The 16,510-nt window shown below is 42.6% G+C and overlaps 1 protein-coding gene across 1 annotated transcript in view; it reads right to left on the bottom strand.

The window, feature by feature from the left end:
• ATP12A (ATPase H+/K+ transporting non-gastric alpha2 subunit) overlaps window positions 1-16,510 on the bottom strand; it is a 32,875-nt gene continuing 16,365 nt past the window's right edge. Inside the window, exons 4-23 of the mRNA XM_008492482.2 lie at window positions 15,698-15,901; window positions 15,001-15,114; window positions 14,720-14,854; window positions 14,097-14,214; window positions 12,302-12,570; window positions 11,301-11,499; window positions 10,685-10,794; window positions 9,771-9,905; window positions 9,312-9,504; window positions 8,685-8,860; window positions 7,517-7,653; window positions 6,651-6,801; window positions 4,535-4,703; window positions 3,717-3,871; window positions 2,999-3,122; window positions 2,554-2,699; window positions 1,785-1,918; window positions 975-1,076; window positions 280-371; window positions 1-84 (exon numbers count right to left, since the gene is read on the bottom strand). Coding sequence (XP_008490704.2) covers window positions 56-84; window positions 280-371; window positions 975-1,076; window positions 1,785-1,918; window positions 2,554-2,699; window positions 2,999-3,122; window positions 3,717-3,871; window positions 4,535-4,703; window positions 6,651-6,801; window positions 7,517-7,653; window positions 8,685-8,860; window positions 9,312-9,504; window positions 9,771-9,905; window positions 10,685-10,794; window positions 11,301-11,499; window positions 12,302-12,570; window positions 14,097-14,214; window positions 14,720-14,854; window positions 15,001-15,114; window positions 15,698-15,901 — 2,892 coding nt within the window. The 3' untranslated portion in view covers window positions 1-55. The remainder of the gene's footprint in view (window positions 85-279; window positions 372-974; window positions 1,077-1,784; window positions 1,919-2,553; window positions 2,700-2,998; window positions 3,123-3,716; window positions 3,872-4,534; window positions 4,704-6,650; window positions 6,802-7,516; window positions 7,654-8,684; window positions 8,861-9,311; window positions 9,505-9,770; window positions 9,906-10,684; window positions 10,795-11,300; window positions 11,500-12,301; window positions 12,571-14,096; window positions 14,215-14,719; window positions 14,855-15,000; window positions 15,115-15,697; window positions 15,902-16,510) is intronic.

Consider the following 16,510-nt stretch of genomic DNA (forward strand, 5'->3'; position numbering starts at 1 on the left):
CAGGTGGGGAGGAAGCTCTCCACAAGGAGGAAGACCACCAATGATAAGGACACTTTCAATAATACATGTTCTTGTCCCACCAGCCTGCAGCAGGAGAAGGGAAGGAGGTAAAAAAAAAAATAGAAATAAAAGCAGTTAGTTTTTCTTTGGAAGGGGAAAAATAACCACTGGGAACAAATGGTCTGTTCTGGGTGGGCAAAACAGTCCACGTGTCAATTAATGGAGGTGTAAGAAAGGTCACCTTATATTAAAATATTAATTAGAATAAAATCTACTTACTTCCTGGGTATCTCCTGATAAAGAGCTTGCGGACTTCATCGTAGACCCATATCAAGATGGCAAATGGGACAGCCACAAACCAGTACTGAAACCTGGGAGTGGGAGGAAAGGTTCTCATTCAAAGCATCTTAACCACCAAGCTGAGTTTCTGATGCTATTTGATGTCACTAAAAGAGAATCTGTCCTTTTAGGGTTTTGTGGGTTTGGTTGGTTGGTTTTTTCCTCCTTGATTTAAGCACTCAAATGATTAGAAGTAAGATATTGTGCATGTAAGCCTCCCAGTTTTAAGTAGTTACTGAATTAATTGATTCCAGATACACTGGAAAAGGAAATGTTGCTTAGTGGTACCACAGTTTCTTAGGATGACAGAAAAATTGGACATTTTTGACAGTGATGCATTTAAAATCAAAGTTTCTTGCATAAAATTAAATAAAATGCTCTTTAATCTCAGCAGAATATTGAGGATCCTGGAAAAAAAATGTAAACTGTTTGTTCTACACAAGTTTCTGGATCTGTCCACCCTGTTCCTTCTAATGGAACATACATAATGGAACATATAATGTCCTAAATATTTATCCTTGAGTTGTGCTGTGTGGGCACCCTGCTCCCATTTGTCTGTTCCTGGCAGAATAGGAAATCAGTGTTTGCTTACATCTGGAGGGGAATGGGGGAAGCACTCCAGTGTCCAAACTCACCTCAGTGGTGTGAAGTTCAGGGCTGTGACATGTCCAAGACCATAGGTAAGAATCAGGGCAATTCCTATCTGGGAAAAAATACCCACCCAGATGACTTTGTTCCTAAAAGAAAAGCAAAGAGGAAGGGTGACCATGGCATACAAAGCTGGTGCTGGGGTTTTCACAGGGTGGATGGGCTGCATCAGATGATGGGCACTGCAAAAACATCTGTGTGAGCCAAGTGGGAGGTATGGAGCACTCTGTGACTTTGCCTCTGTCCTTCCTGCCAGCAGGAAGGTCCTGACCAATAGGTCCTGACCTACCCAGAGGAAAAAGCAAGCTTTGGGCAGACGTGCAGCAGGCATTAATCATGGCTCTGCACTCTGAATGTGCTCACTGTGGCCCAGATGTCAATGTGAGAAGGAAATCTTACATAGGTGTAGGCTCCATACCTGCAGATAAAGGGAAGGAGAACAATTTGCTCTCCTATCAGAACCACCCTGACTAAATGGCAGCTTTTGTACCTAGCCTCTGTCCCAATAAATAAAAATATCCTGTGGAATTGAAGGGTGCAGGGTGTTTTGCAGAGGGCAGCCAGCGCAGACTGGGAGTTGGACCTGCTGGTATTTCCTCAGAGGCTGCAGTTATCTCAGAGAAGTCCAAATGTGCTATCTCTTGATAACTTAAGAAAATAATCTGGTGAAGAAACTCCCTTTCTTGTTCAAAGGCTGAATGTGTGAAGGCTAAATCACTGAGCTTAACCTCCTTCTAAAATTAGTAGGAAGCTAAAGTAGCCTCTGATGTGTCAGGTAAAGAAGCTGCAAAACTTACCTGAAAAGACCTTGCTGGAAAATGGAATTTCTTCGTGTTTTCCTGATGATCAAATCAGCAACTTGCTGAATTGTGATGCTGACAAAAAAGGCAGTGTAGCCAGTCCACTGGAGGTATGTCCTCTGGTATTTAGTCTGCAAAGGGAAGGAAAAATTGAGTTAGTGTTACATGAGAGAGTCATATCTTATGCAAGAGACTGCAGACCTGGATGGCAGGGTTTCAGTTAGTGAGGTGTAAATGCAGAGTTACTCCAGATTTAGATAGTGATCAGATTTTGGGGCAGTTTTGGTGGTTACTGTGGATGAGTCACGAGGCTGAAGCACGAGCTTGGTGTAAGGAGGTATTTATATTGATTTATTAATGGCTTCTGCCTTGTGATTTCTGCAGAATGAGTGAGGGGGAGTGAAAAGTGAAAGGGAGAGGGACTGTCTGCAAAGTGTTTTACAGAAGTGGTGTTCAGGATCAGGGCTGAGGGATTGTGATGGGTCTAAATAGTGAGTCCAGAGAAGAAGATGCATCTCCAGAGGCTTTGAATCAGAAGGTGGCAAATTATAGAAGAATGAATGAAAAAACAGAGTCTGAATGAGAGAGCAAGGTGGCAGGAAGCTCTAAAGAATCTATTCTGAGGGACCATTAGAAGAAAACTGATTTTTTTTGCAATTGAATTGTTCTCTCTTTCCCTAGGGCTTTATTTTGGGGAGAAGGGTATAGGATTTTTAAGGAGCTGTTGGGTGAGAGAGAGTGCAGAGATATTTAGGTGCTTCTTTACCCATTCCTGTCCATATGAATCCTCAAAGTCATTAATGTCATTGTTCTCCCAGTCGACTCTGACACCAAGCAGTGTGGAAGGGAGAAAGCCTTGCTCAGCATACACAGTAAAATAGGTTACAAAGGCTCCCACTGACTGGATGATACCTGCACAACCAAAGAGGGAGAAATGAGGAAGAAGCAAAATTTAGGGGATGTTGGGTGTTAGGGTTGGTCTCTATCCTGTGGTGTCAAACTTGCCAGGAGTCTAAAAGTAGATTTAGAGCTCTCAGTGCTCTGAGGTTTTTGATTTGTGTAGCTGGAACTTGTATTGCTGAATACTGAGCAAGAGGGAAGGGTCAGAAAGTTTGTCTGGGGAGGCAAAGAGCTGAGTTTCCTTCCTGCTTTCTAAAAAAATGAACCAACCTGCCTCTTAGTTTGCTGGGCAGTGTTTCAGGCCAACCTACCAATCTGCAGATAGGAGTATACAGCAAGCTGCTCGTTCACCAGCCTGTCCTTCTTTTTGTTCCGAGGTCTTCTGTTCATGATATCACTTTCAGCTTTCTCATAGGCTAATGCAACAGAGGGGATCTGCAAGAGAAAGAAACCAGCAGAGTCTTGGTGGCAGGAATTTGTCTGCTCCTCACCTGCTGCTAAGAAAAGTCTCAGTTTGCAGGTGGTTCTCTTGACATTGCCTGCTCAGAATGCACAGAAATAAGAGAGGGATCTGTGTAGCATTCTTTTAATATCTATAAAAGATTTGAGGCAATTCTGAAACTGTTTCCTGGGGCTGATGAGCATACGACAAGACAAAGTGCTAGAGGATGCTGAAAACATCTTCTCCTTCCCCTGGGACTGGGTTCAGATAAATTCTGGTATTCATCCCCTGTAGTAACTGCAACAATTTCTGATCTCTTGATGGAAACACTGCACACTGCTGAGTTCTTGCCTGTCAGCATGGATCAGAAGGCTTTTCTTTCCACTCCCTCTCTGCACTTTTGGTTTGTTTTGGTTTTTTCTACTTTCTCTGCTTTTAATCAAACCCTCTACTCTTTCACTAGCTTGTTATTCAGCTCCAGGGTAAGGCAACTAAATCTGCCAATGTTCTGCACATCCCTTTGCACCCAGTCCCCCCCTCTTGTCACCAGATTACAGCAGAAAATAGCTTAAAAGACACCAACTTACAATGTCTGTGCCCAGGTCAATGAACAGGATGGTGATAGTGCCAATGGGCATGGGAATGCTGGCAATAATGTAGATGAGAAAGGGACAAAGCTCAGCAATGTTCTTAGTCAGGGTGTAGGCAATTGTTTTCTTTAGGTTGTCAAAGATCAGGCGGCCTGGAGGTAAAGGAAAGACTTCTGGAAAAGCTAATTGTACACAGTATTTAAAAAAGAGTTCAATTTTTAAGTAAATGAAGGCATTTACAACATCTACTTTTGTCAGAAACTTGGGGTTTGTTGGTTTTTTTTTAAACTACCAACTTCCCTTCACTTTGAGCCTTCTGAAAACTCAAGTGACAATTAAAAAAAAACCTCCTTGAATGAGGAAGATTGAGGAAAAGGCCCCATTGCACAATGCAAGTTTTAATGGAAAGCACAAGCACTTTATGGTGAAAGGAGGGTGGAATGTGTGTTACTGCCACATGGTGATGTACAAGCAAGTACTGGAGCAGAAATGTAGAGATAATTTGTATTTTGGGGAGGCTGTTTTGTGAGAACTGCACAGGAACAGGATGGGAACAGGATGCTTTATTCTGGAGGCTGAACAAGCAGCTGTGGCAGCCTGATGCTCTACTTACAGATATGTGTGAGAGAGGGGGATGATTTCATTACTGTCCATTTGACATGTGTCTGTAAATGTAATTAATTCCCAGATTTTCCAAATGCTAAAACCACATTTCCAAATCCAGAAAGAGAGAAGGAAGAGTGGGCCCAGGAGGGGGAAGGATCAGGAGGACCCTCCAGTGTTGTGCAGCTGTTGGATAGTAACATTTTTTTTACCTTCCTCTACTCCTGTGACAATAGAAGCAAAGTTATCATCCAGCAGTACCATATCAGCTGCATTTTTGGCTGCATCTGAACCAGCAATCCCCATGGCAATTCCAATATCTGCTTTTTTAAGAGCAGGGGAGTCATTGACTCCATCTCCAGTCACAGCAACCACTGCTCCCTGGAACACAGAAAAGGATCAAGATGTGGAGATGAAGAGGTGGAGCTGCCTTCCCCTTCTGCTTTCAACATGCTCCCTGTCTTTAACCTTCCAGAAAAGAGGTGCTGGTGTAAAGTTCTGAATCTTCTTCATACCCACATAAGACATCAGAAAGATGCCAGATAGGGTTCATCCAGGAACCTCAGGCACTGGTGTGATAGATGTCTGAATTTGTCACCCAGACTCCTTTTATAGTGGAGAAAAATGGGAAATTCAGGATTATAATTTACTGTTTCCTTAAGTAGACATCTAAATGAGATGCACTTATGTGCAATTAATCCAATAATTTCTGTCTGTGGGCTAAAAAGACTGGATGTCCATCTGGATATGATCTATCCCTGTCTGAGCAGGCTGATCTGTGGCATCTGTGGGAGATTCACTTGACACATGTGTCTTCTTTTCTGTGTGAAATGCTGAAGTTTTCATCTTAATTGTGAGTTATGTAACTGTTCAGTTAGAGACCATTCTCATCTTATTCCAGCAACTTCTGCTCACTGCCAGTCTATGCTAGAATTGCACTAATAATCCCCCAAAGATGGCAAACTGATTATTACAGTCAGCATCTTTGCTATCTTCAAATGAAGCCAGCTAAAGGTGCTGTTCTAGTTGATGCAAAAGTTCAGGAGAACTCGAGAGCAATGCAAAGAGTTCTGAGGAGGAAAAAGCCTGACAAAGTGATTAATTCCAATCCTGAATGTCCTGTCCCTATGGGGATTTAGCAGTGTCACTACCTATAAATAATGCTTTGTGCAGAAGGGCTTATAAGCTCTAAGTACTAAACATAGCATGGAGACTGGCTGGCTTAGTTCACAGGGGGAGGGTGTTCATCTTCATCCTTTAAAGAGCCAGATCTACCAGGAGTGGGGGTGTCTCAGCAGGTCAGAACACACTTACCCTCTCTCTGCCAAAGGCCATGCAATAAGAAAATTGTTAAAAAGATGAAATTGATTTGGGTATTTTGTTGTTGATGGTTTTTTGGTGGGGTTTTTTTACCCTTCACCTGAAAGCAGTTCAGACTTAAACTCAAAGACCTGGTAATGCTGACTGGGAAGCTTAGCTCTGGCATAACCTCTGAAAAAGAAAATATCTTGTGCCACATCTCCTTCCCTGCAAAGTCCAGGCACAGAACTAGTGGGGCTTTCACAATTCCCTGCATCTACTTGGAAGATGTCATCCACAAAGGGAGAATTTTTTCATGACAAGTTGCATCTTTTTCAGAGCCTTCTACAGAGCTTTGTCCATTTCTTTCCCTTCTGCCTCTTGTGCTGGCTGCACCATATGATCCTTTCTGTAGTATTGCCTACAGATGGGACAAATCATCTTTAAATCCTGCTTTCTCTGGGTTGTTTTACACTCTTTGAAAGGAATATAGAGAAGGTTTGGTCCTACATAAATCACCTTATGACATTTTGCAGGGTTCATACCTCATTTTACTTCTAAACATCCCTGTGGGGGGGAAGAGCACAGGTGTAAATGGCCAGAAGAGATAAAATGGGAGGATGTGGTAACAAGATGCTTTTATCTGGGTTTATAGGATTCCTGAAGGAAGACTCCTTCCAAACAGTGTCCAGTCTCTGCCCAGGAGGCTTTTTGCAGCAGCTCCTCAGCATTACATGCAGAGGACAGTACAGCTCCCAGCCCATCAAACGTAGCAAGAGCTCATTCTGCCAATACCAGTCCAAAGTCTGTAAGAGGAATTTGAGCAGCTTGGATTTTATCCAGACAGTGTTTGTGGCAATCTGTTCCATAATGTTCTTACACGGTGAAAAAGAGTATAAACAGCCCTCTGAGAGCACTGGAAATCAGCTCCCACCCTCTGACCTGGGGGATGATATCTGTGGAAATCAACTGCCTCTCAAATGCCCCGTGGCCATATCTGTGTTTAACCTTTTTACACCTCTTACTCACCTGCCTTTGGCAGCCTTCAACTATGATCAGTTTCTGTTGGGGTGATGTCCTAGCAAAGACAATCTCAGAGTGGTTACACAAGATTTCATCCAGCTGCTGCAAGCTCATGTCCTTCAGCTCCATCCCATTAACCACTGCTGCTGTAGCATCTCTGTAAGAGCCATGGGAAATCTGGGTAAATTCTCAAATCAAAAGGCTTAGATAAAAATAATGCACTCATAGGAGGCATGTGGCTTGATAGTAAGGAAAGCAGCAAATTGAGTTAATTTCAGCAGCATTAGTTATTAATCAGCAGGTGCTGAATGAAAGCTACTGTAGAAATCCAGAGTGAATTACAGTTACCTAGCTACAGAAGGGAGTAATTGAGGCTTCCTCCTGAGCAGATATAACAGCAGAAAATGCATTTTAAAGAGGGCTCTGAGTGGGAGAGTGGAATGGTGGAGGAGGATGTTGTTTTTTCTCTGAAAGGCTTTTATCTTTCTCTTGTGATGATATTTTTTAATGTTTTTTTTTTCACATTTAATGACTGAAAGAGGTGCTTAGGTCCTGTGATTCTGAGTTTTGCTTTTCATATGTGTGTCAAGTGAGCCGTGGCAGAAGAACTCAACACAATCTGCAGAGAATAATCTGCTGGGGTCTTTTCCAAGGACCTGCCAAGATAAGAGAGAGCCCTGACCTGGAGACATCTGAGTAGAGGTGGCACATTGGATGGACGCGATGGCTGGGGATGTATCAAGAAACAGAAAAGCAAAAAAAAAAAAGCAGCTGTGATGGAGAACCAGGCCATAAAAGCTTTGTGGAGGGAAAAGAGGCAGCTTTTCAGCAAATGAACCCCCAGGCAGCTGCCAGGCTCTGTTTGCTCTCACCTCCTGTTGACTTGCTCGACAGGAATGTTGAGGCGCTTGGCGATATCCTCCACTGTCTCGCTGGTGGCTGAGATGATGCCCACACTCTTGGCAATGGCCTTGGCAGTGATTGGATGGTCGCCAGTGACCATGATAACCTGAAAAAGGGACAGGCACCCCCTGTGAGTGACAAACGTCCCTGGCTGTGGTGGCTGGAGTGAGATAAGGTGAAATGTATCTATTGTTGCAGAGCAGGAAACAGCTCGGAACTGGAGGTTGGAAAGCTGTGCTATGTACACAGTAATGACAGGTGATGATGATTGCTTAATTAGCTCTGTATTGACATCTGGTCTCTCCCTCTTGTTCTTGCCCTGCTGTTTTATCAGGGCTGTAAAGGAGGAACTTGTCACAGGCAGCAAGATTAGAATAAGGCAGAATAAAGAAGCCTTTATATAAGAATTTATGTTGGGTATATTCAAAGGTTAGTTCAGGAGAACACTGCTTCTTAAAAGGGATCTTTATGACTGAGGCATCCTGACAGATAAGACAGAGGTTTTTCTTGAAGAAAAGTTACTAGCTGCAAGATCTGTCTGCAGACTACAGAAAAAGTCACTCAGTTTGGGACTCGGGATTCATCCCATCTGAGATCAGTAATTCCAAACACTGGCTTTCCTTCCTTTAGCTGATTTATCTCTTGGCCTAGAGCTGAAAGTTGCCTTGTGGGTCTCTTAGGAGTGAAATTAGAGGAATCACTGCTTCAGGTTCAGCTTCAATAGTTTTGAAATTAGTGATTCCTGTGTATAACAGTGCACAGCAGGTGTAGCCCTGTATCCTAATCCCTGCTCAAGAATTGCTTCTGCTGCTTTATGCTCTATACAAGCAAGCAGATCTAGCTGACCTGGTTTCTATGTTCTAGAAATGGACCTGGTGGGACAGTATCTGATATTTTCCAAATTTGGCTTCCCAGTTTTGGGGTTCTGTGCACTTCCCTATAGTCTGCCATGTAAACGAAATTGTTTTGCCTCTCAGGGCCTTCGAGTACTTTAAGCTACAATTATAAAACGGTTATAACAAACATTTGGATTCCTGGTAGTTGTTCGTTAGGAAGATACTTAATGACATTCTGGTGGAAAATCTTAGGAGTTATATCATCACAGGAACACTGTATTTTTGGTTGTAACATCCCTACCTTGATCCCAGCACTGCGGCATTTGGAGACGGCATCAGGCACAGTGGAACGGGGTGGGTCAATCATAGACAGAAGCCCAACAAAGCAGAGGTTGGAGGTTGGGAAGTTCATGGAATCTGTGTCAAATGAGTAGGTGTCTGGAAACTCGTTTTCAGGCAGGTACAAATGGCAGAAACCTGAAAAGAAACTGAAGTTGATGGAACATATAGGAAACAGCAGGAGAAAGAGGGGAGCTGGCTAGGGAGTGCCAGGCTTTGCTCTTGTCTGTAGAAGTCCAGTGAATTTTTTTGACCTGCTATTGTCACCATCACACCCAAGTTCATACAGTCAGTGACTGACATGTCAAAGCCAGTGATGCTGCAAGAAGAAAAGAATGTTTTCCTTTGGGAATTAGTTGTGGGGTTTTTTTTGGCTGTGCAGTGTGGCAGATCAACAGAGCAGCATCCCTACTTCAGAGAGCTTGCAGCACATCAGAATGATTTTACTTTTATAGCTTAAGGGACTGGACACTTCCCTTTTTTCCCACCAATGCAAGAGGAGTGATGTCCAGACACACTGGATTGTACCAAGTTTTAAATCCCCATTTTACCCCACCCTTCTCTGCTAGATCCCTCCAGTTGGACTCACCCAGCACTCTCTCTCCCATGCCCCCCAGTTCCATGTATGCTGTTTGGAAAGCTTCTGCCTTTTCACTGTCCAGTGGTTCTTCTTTGCCATTGATCATGATGGTGCTACATCTCTCTAAAATCCTCTCTGGGGCACCTTTCATCACCAGCAGAAAACGTTTGTCATTGGGGTCTTCAGTCTCATGAATGGAAAGCTGTGTGCCACAAATACAAAGGGGTTTGAAAGAGCTTATGTGATCCTCAGTTGTTTCTGGTTTTGATCACTTTTTGGCAAAAAATATGATTTTGGAAATCATGTTTCTTCTTTTCCCTGAGGATCTCATGCATCCAGATGGGAAAGAACTGCATTTATTCTAGGTGAGGTTTCCTCTGTCACTGAATGACCCCACTGAGACTTCAAGGTCAGAAAATAGGTGCTTGACAGTCAATGATAGAAATGGTTTCTACAAACAGAACACACCTGGTATTTGTTGGTAGAGTTGAAAGGAATTTCAGCCACCTTCTTGTTCTGGGCTCTAATAATCATGACATCACCCAAAATGACTTCTGCAAATTTCAGCAGAGCTGTTTCAGAGGCATCACCAACCACAACTCTCTAGGGGCACAAAAGAAGAAACAGTTTATAGCACCCATAGTTCTGTACTTCCATCAGGAAAGCTTCTGTGTTTTTATAGTATAATATGGAGATTATATATGGAGATCTATGGAGATAATCATAATATGGAATAATATGGAGATATATATATATATATATGAGATATAATGTGGAGTTTCATTGCTGCCTAGGTGTAAAACATATAATATGTCCTGGGAAATGATTGTAGTAAACATTTGGGACATCTGCTTTGCACTTGCTGCTAGAATGAAGGTGCAGCAAAGAGAGGAAATCAGTGCTTGACTCTGTGAGAGATTTGTGATGGCTTTCAGGGTTATGTGGATGCTTTGTTATGCAGCTGTAGGGTAGCAGCAACCCTACAACTGTGTGTGCAACTGATGCAGAGACTGGAGTGATTTTGAGGAATGATGGAGTAAACAGTTGAAATTGTGGATTTGTTCTGGTTGTTTAGTCACTAGAATTTATTACCTTCAGCAGTCATCTGTAAAGACATTAATTAAGGCATGTTTGCCTTGTCTATCTTGCTCTATCAATTTTATAGTGTTGTAATTGTTGGTGTAGAAACTCTACACTCCCTTATAGGAACAGTTGCTCTTAGCTTTAAGGGGTTTTTCCCCCCCATCTTAAACTTCTTACAACAATGAACTGACTTAGGAGATTTCCATGGTAAACTGAAGGAGGTTGGTAAAGCAAATTCAAGAACAATTTATATATATTATCCTTCTAAAGGCCAATAAATAAGGTGATGTGTGCAGTACCTTCATTATTGGGAGGTTCTCCTGTCCTGGTCTGAATTCTGCCCGGTTGCAGAGAGTTACAATTTTTGATAATGCTGCCCATGATGGAGAACTTTGATCAAAAGGCTGGGCTGAGGGGAAGCAAAAGAAATATTGCATCTCTTAGCATCTTACATGATGGGAGTAGAAGCTTAAATTCTAAGCAACAGGACTGGATATATATATAATAAATATCTTATTTGAGAGATTACAGAAACAGTGAGACCCAAACAAGGACATCCATCAGTTAGCAGTCCTGGCAAGACTGCTCAGACTATATTTCTCTGTTTATTTCCCATCTAAGTTCACTGTTGGCAAAGGGATCAGGATTAGAACCATCTCCAAATTTGCATTCTGTGAGCAGAGTTCAATTGTTAATTTTCTTCCTTTTTGTTTTTTTTTCTTTCCCTCCCATCTCTCCATGGCTAAGAAGGGACTTCCCTGTTGCACATTCCATTTCTATATGAAAGGGAGACATTCCTGCTCTAGCTGTCAAAAGATATTCCTGTTGAAATCAGTCTGACAGCCAGCAGGTATGAAGCACCAGGAGCCTGATCCCAATAGATGTCCCTTCCCACAACCCCATTGCCATATTTACTTGTTTGATCTTCACTGGTGTCAGCAGAGTAGATCTGATTGTCAAACCAGAGGTGAGCAACAGTCATCCTGTTCTGTGTGAGGGTCCCTGTCTTGTCTGAACAGATGATGGAGGTAGAACCCAGTGTTTCTACAGCTTCCAGGTTCTTCACCAAACAATTCTTCTTTGCCATCCTCTTGGCTGTCAAGGAGAGACTCACCTGGCAGAAAGGTTACAAATTGATGCAATGAGCTTACATATTTCTGCTAATTTTTTTGTGGGGTTTTTGTTTTGGTTTTTATTTTACTTTTTTGGGGAGAGGAAGGGAAGAGAACATTTTTTAAAAGTTATCTTTTGATTGACTGCAGTGCATTTTTTTTTTTCTTTCTTGATAGTATAATTAAGGGCTGAGGTTTGGCTCTTACTAATCAAAGTACACTTGCTGCTGAGAGGAAACTGCCTGCCTGCTGGTAGAAATAAGGATGTCATATCAATATGGGGGCTGTTTTAGATGGAAAGGGGGGATCTTTTAATCACCAGCTTAATGAATCCTGAAATTATTCCCTTTGTTACTGCAGTACTGCTGGTTATTCACTGGTGGTGTGCTTTAGGGCTAGCAGTGCTCAGCAGGTGTGCTGCTTCTCAGCCAGGGGTTTTATGAATGTATTAATAAATGGTATTTTCTGGTGACTTTTAGGCTATCCTCATTTCCAAATAGGAGCAGGTTGTGTGGAAATGAGTCACATCATTCTGCTGGTTAGCAGCTGAGGGAGAACAGGACTTGAAGAACCTTATTTCAGCCTGGATTGTTGTGCTGCAACTCTTAAGATTAATGTCTCAGTTCTGCCAGAATTCCCATAGGAAATGTCCGTCCTCCCAGTTTCATGGAAAAAAACCCCAAAATCCCTATTTCAGGCAAGTCACTTAATAGGGAATCTGCTCTTCCCTGGTGAACTTAGGAGTGATGAATGTTGGGGCCATGCCTGAGGAGTGGCAAGCAGTGCTTTCAGCCCTAGCCTTACCGTCACCGTGGCTAGCAGCCCCTCTGGCACGTTTGCCACAATGATGCCAATGAGAAAGATGATGGAGTCCAGGATGGCATAACGCATGGAGACAGAGATGATGAAGAAGAGGACACCAATGGAGATGGCCACGCCTGCCACCAGGTAGACAAAGTGTTCAATCTCAATGGCAATGGGGGTTTTCTCATTGCCCACCCCTGAGGTGAGGGAGGCGATGCGCCCGATGACCGTGCGGTCCCCTGTGTTGATGACAATGCCAGTAGCAGTGCCTGCAACAGAGTGAAAAAAAGGCTCTCAGCTCCTGGAGGGACTGCTCCTCTGCTCTGTACCCAGTACACCCTGACTTAACACCCTTCTCAGCCTTAGCCCAGCTGAGGTTTCACCCCAGAGGGACATTCGTCCCCTTAGAAATCATAGAATCATAGAACTGGCTGGGTTGGAAGGGACCTCAGAGATCATCAAGTCCAACCCTTGATCCACTCCCCCCGTGGTTCCCAGCCCATGGCACTCAGTGCCACATCCAGGCTCTTTGGAAATCTCTCCAGACACGGAGAATCCACTACTTCCCTGGGCAGCCCATTCCAATGCCTGATCACCCTCTCCAGAAAGAAATTCTTTCTCATCTCCAACCTAAACCTCCCCTGGCACAACTTGAGACCCTGCCCTCTTGTCTTGGTCTTCTAGGTATGCTGGTGGAGACCTAGAAAATGCTAAAAATCTTTATCCACTCTTCATTTGAGAATATATTAATATGAAAGTCATTAGAACTACTTCTTTGTGTGTGTTTTTCTGAATTAAAATGGAAAATCTTGAAGACTGTTTCAGAATTAAACTTAGAGCAGTTGTGGAGAGACAGACAGACAGACAGACAGAAGCTGCTTTCAGCAGAGGCTTTTTTGGATTGATTGCAGTGGGAATGTGGGGATGGCCTGGGCACTGTGAATCTCATAGCAGCTCATCTGGCAGGTGTGACACATGTGTGTCCACATGGGAACAAAACTTTTATGTGTGCAGAGCCCTTACACAGCAGCATCCACAGATACCTAGAGCCATCTGCAGCTCAACATTCCTAAAGGTAATGATTAAAAGACCTAAAGGTAGGGATGAAAAAAACCTAAAGGTAGTGATGAAAAAACCTAAAGGTAGGGATGAAAACAACCTAAAGGTACTGATGGAAAATACCTAGAGAGGAAAAAACCTAAAGGTAGAGATGAAAAAAACCTAAAGGTAGTGATGAAAAAAACCTAAAGATAGTGATGGAAAGACCTAAGAGTAGTGATGAAAAAACCTAAAGGTAGAGATGAAAACAAACTAAAAGTAGAGATGCAAAAAACCTAAAGGTAGTGAGGACAAAAACCTAAAGGTAGTGATGAAAAAACCTTAAAGGTAGTGATGAAAAAACTCTAAAGGTAGTGATGAAAAGACCTAAAGGTAGTGGTGAAAAAAACCTAAAGGTAGTGATGAAAACAACCTAAAAGTAGAGATGACAAAAACCTAAAGGTAGTTATGAAAAAACTCTAAAGGAAGTGATGAAAAAACTCTAAAGGTAGTGATGAAAATACCTAAAGGTAGTCAAGAAAACTGCAAATACTTGATTGTTTTGCCTACAACCAGGTGTAAAAACAAATGTCTGATGGGTTGATACTGATCATGAGCTGCCCAGTGCTTAGGGCTGTGGTTAGGTGTGCTTGGAGCAATAATTTCTCGTGAGCCATCAAACTTTTCTGAATTTCCTTGAGGCAAGATGGCTTAAAATGTGTGAGGAGCAGCCTGTGCAGTGTTCTGTGTTACACACCTTCCACACAGGTGGTGGAGTAGAATGCAATGTTCTTGGTCTCCAGTGGGTTGTCGTGGGTGAAGTCACAGGAACGAGGCTGTGGTTCTGATTCCCCTGTGAGTGAAGAATTGTCCACCTTTAATGAAATGGAGACATGGGCACATTAAAGTTAGGAACATGAAGTTATGTCTTGCCCAGCAGGCAAGGTGGAAGCACATTTAATAATTGGTGCAGGGCTTTTTCTCTGGGAGCTTTGTCACTGAGAGGCTGTGGGGATTCAGTCAATCTTGTGTCTTTCCATGGGATTTTCAGCAGGAGGCTGGAAGAAAACATGTTTTGAACTCATGCCTTCAGGTACGTGGAACTTTTAGGACTGTATGGATATTTCTGCCTCTGTCCTGGCAAAGAGCATTGTGAGAACATGTGATGGAGCTAATGGCTTCTTTTGATGTTCAGCGAGTGGAGGTGTTAGTCCTAGATGAGCTGAGCATCACTCTGTGATTTTTGCACTCTATTATTTAATTAGATTATGACTAATTAAAGCTCTAATAACACATATCGAGCGCACAGGAATTCTAGGTAATAAAAGTCTCTAAACCATGTTTTTCCTCTTTCTCCATGCCCTTCCAAGTCCTGTTTACCTTACAACCCTGAGCAAAGATCAGACGAATGTCTGCTGGGATCTTATCTCCACCCTTTATTTCCACGATATCTCCAACCACCAGCTGGTCTGCTGGCAGTTCCTTCTTTCCTCCATCTCTGATGACAAGAGCTTGCTGAAAGACACAGCAAAATGACAAAAATCAGCATTATGCCATCCTCTAAGCCTCCTACCTCAGATTGGAGGTACTAGGCTTTTGTCATTTTAAGGTGCATTATTAGAATGAATTTATCTCAGATGAAATGCCTTGGTTGTTCTCACCTGTGGAATCATTTTGCTGAAGCTGGCCATGATGTTTGTGCTTTTAGCTTCTTGATAGTAAGCAAAGATACCAGTGAGGATGACAACCAGTGCTAGGACTACCCCGAGGTAGAGCTGATCAAGAAAAGACATAATCCAGTTAATTTGATTAGTGTTCAGCAATTTCCCAGCTAGAATAAATCACAGTTCTGTGTAGCTTCAGGAGTCCCTTAAAATGAGGCATTGGTCAAGGAAAGAGACAGTTTAAGAAAATAACTTTCAAGTTTTTCTGCTGCTAATGATGAAGTAAAGCTTTTTGAGTACAAAAAGGGCTTCTAGTAGAAAACCTTCCCCCTCTTTAAAGGCCTTCTCCAAACTGTACCTGTGACAAACCTGAACAAATGATACTCCCAGCAGAGGGTAATTCATGAGAGTCAAAGACTTGAGAGTTCTTTGTGGACTTTAGTATTGCTCTTCTGAGTACTGAAGTATTATGACTGTGGGTATTGGTTATAAAACCTTTGGATAGGTACTCTTAGGCAGAAGTGGTATGTCAGGTATTTGACTATTTATCTCAAGTGTTTGGTAGTAGAGGGAGAGCCCTGAAAGAATAAAAGGCTGCCTGCCTTAGAGTTACTGAGTAACTGTGAAGTAGTATTTAAATGACTTAGATTGTCAAAGGGTCACATACTCACTTGGTGGTTATTCAACTACTTACATTGTCAAAGGCTGACTCAACTCTCTGGGCAAACTGAATGCCAAATGAAATCCAGGAGAAGACAGCTCCTATCCATAAGAGGATGGAAAATCCTCCCACCATCTGTTTGAGGAACTTAACAATTTCAGGAGTGGCTTTGGGAGGAGTGAGGGAGTTGGGTCCATCACGAGCCAAAATCTCTGCTGCTCTTGCACTGGAGAGACCCTGAAAAGTAAAGGGCACATTTCAAATAAAGTCACAGAAAACCAGATCTCTATCTCAACTCAGAACCAAAATAGCCTGCTGGTTTTTCCTTAAATGTTTGTGTCACAGATCAGCTGCAGTAACCTGCATCTTTCATTCCCAAACTCTGATTTCAGAGTGGCCACTGTTGGTTACTTTGAATGAAGAAAGATATTTCTTTACTGGAGCATTGAACTTAGGGCTGTATCCATTAGGAGTTTTCATTTTGTGGGTTATCTGTCACATGTAGCTCTACTAAGCATTTGGAAAGCTGTTCTTTTCCTGCTGTTTCTGCTTTTCCACCAAGATGTTTGTAGTTCCTGGGTTTCTTGAACTTCTTATCTATACTCTGGCAAGAATATCTGCAATGCTTTGTTAGGAGTCAAAGGGATTCAGGTGTATGGTTTCTCAAATCTAAAGTTTCCTTCCAGACAAAATAAATCTCCAGTGGGCTCTCTTGCTATAAATGGTTGCAGACACTGAGAGTGAAAAATGGATTGTAGTGAAATCAAAACACCAGATAAAAACTTTAGAAAAGCTGAGGTCCCAGTGCAAGCTTTGAGGTCACGTTTTGTGCAGGGATTTTGATTT

Source organism: Calypte anna, chromosome 24 (assembly GCF_003957555.1).
Source record: "Calypte anna isolate BGI_N300 chromosome 24, bCalAnn1_v1.p, whole genome shotgun sequence".
In the NCBI taxonomy this organism is placed as follows: Eukaryota; Metazoa; Chordata; class Aves; order Apodiformes; family Trochilidae; genus Calypte; species Calypte anna.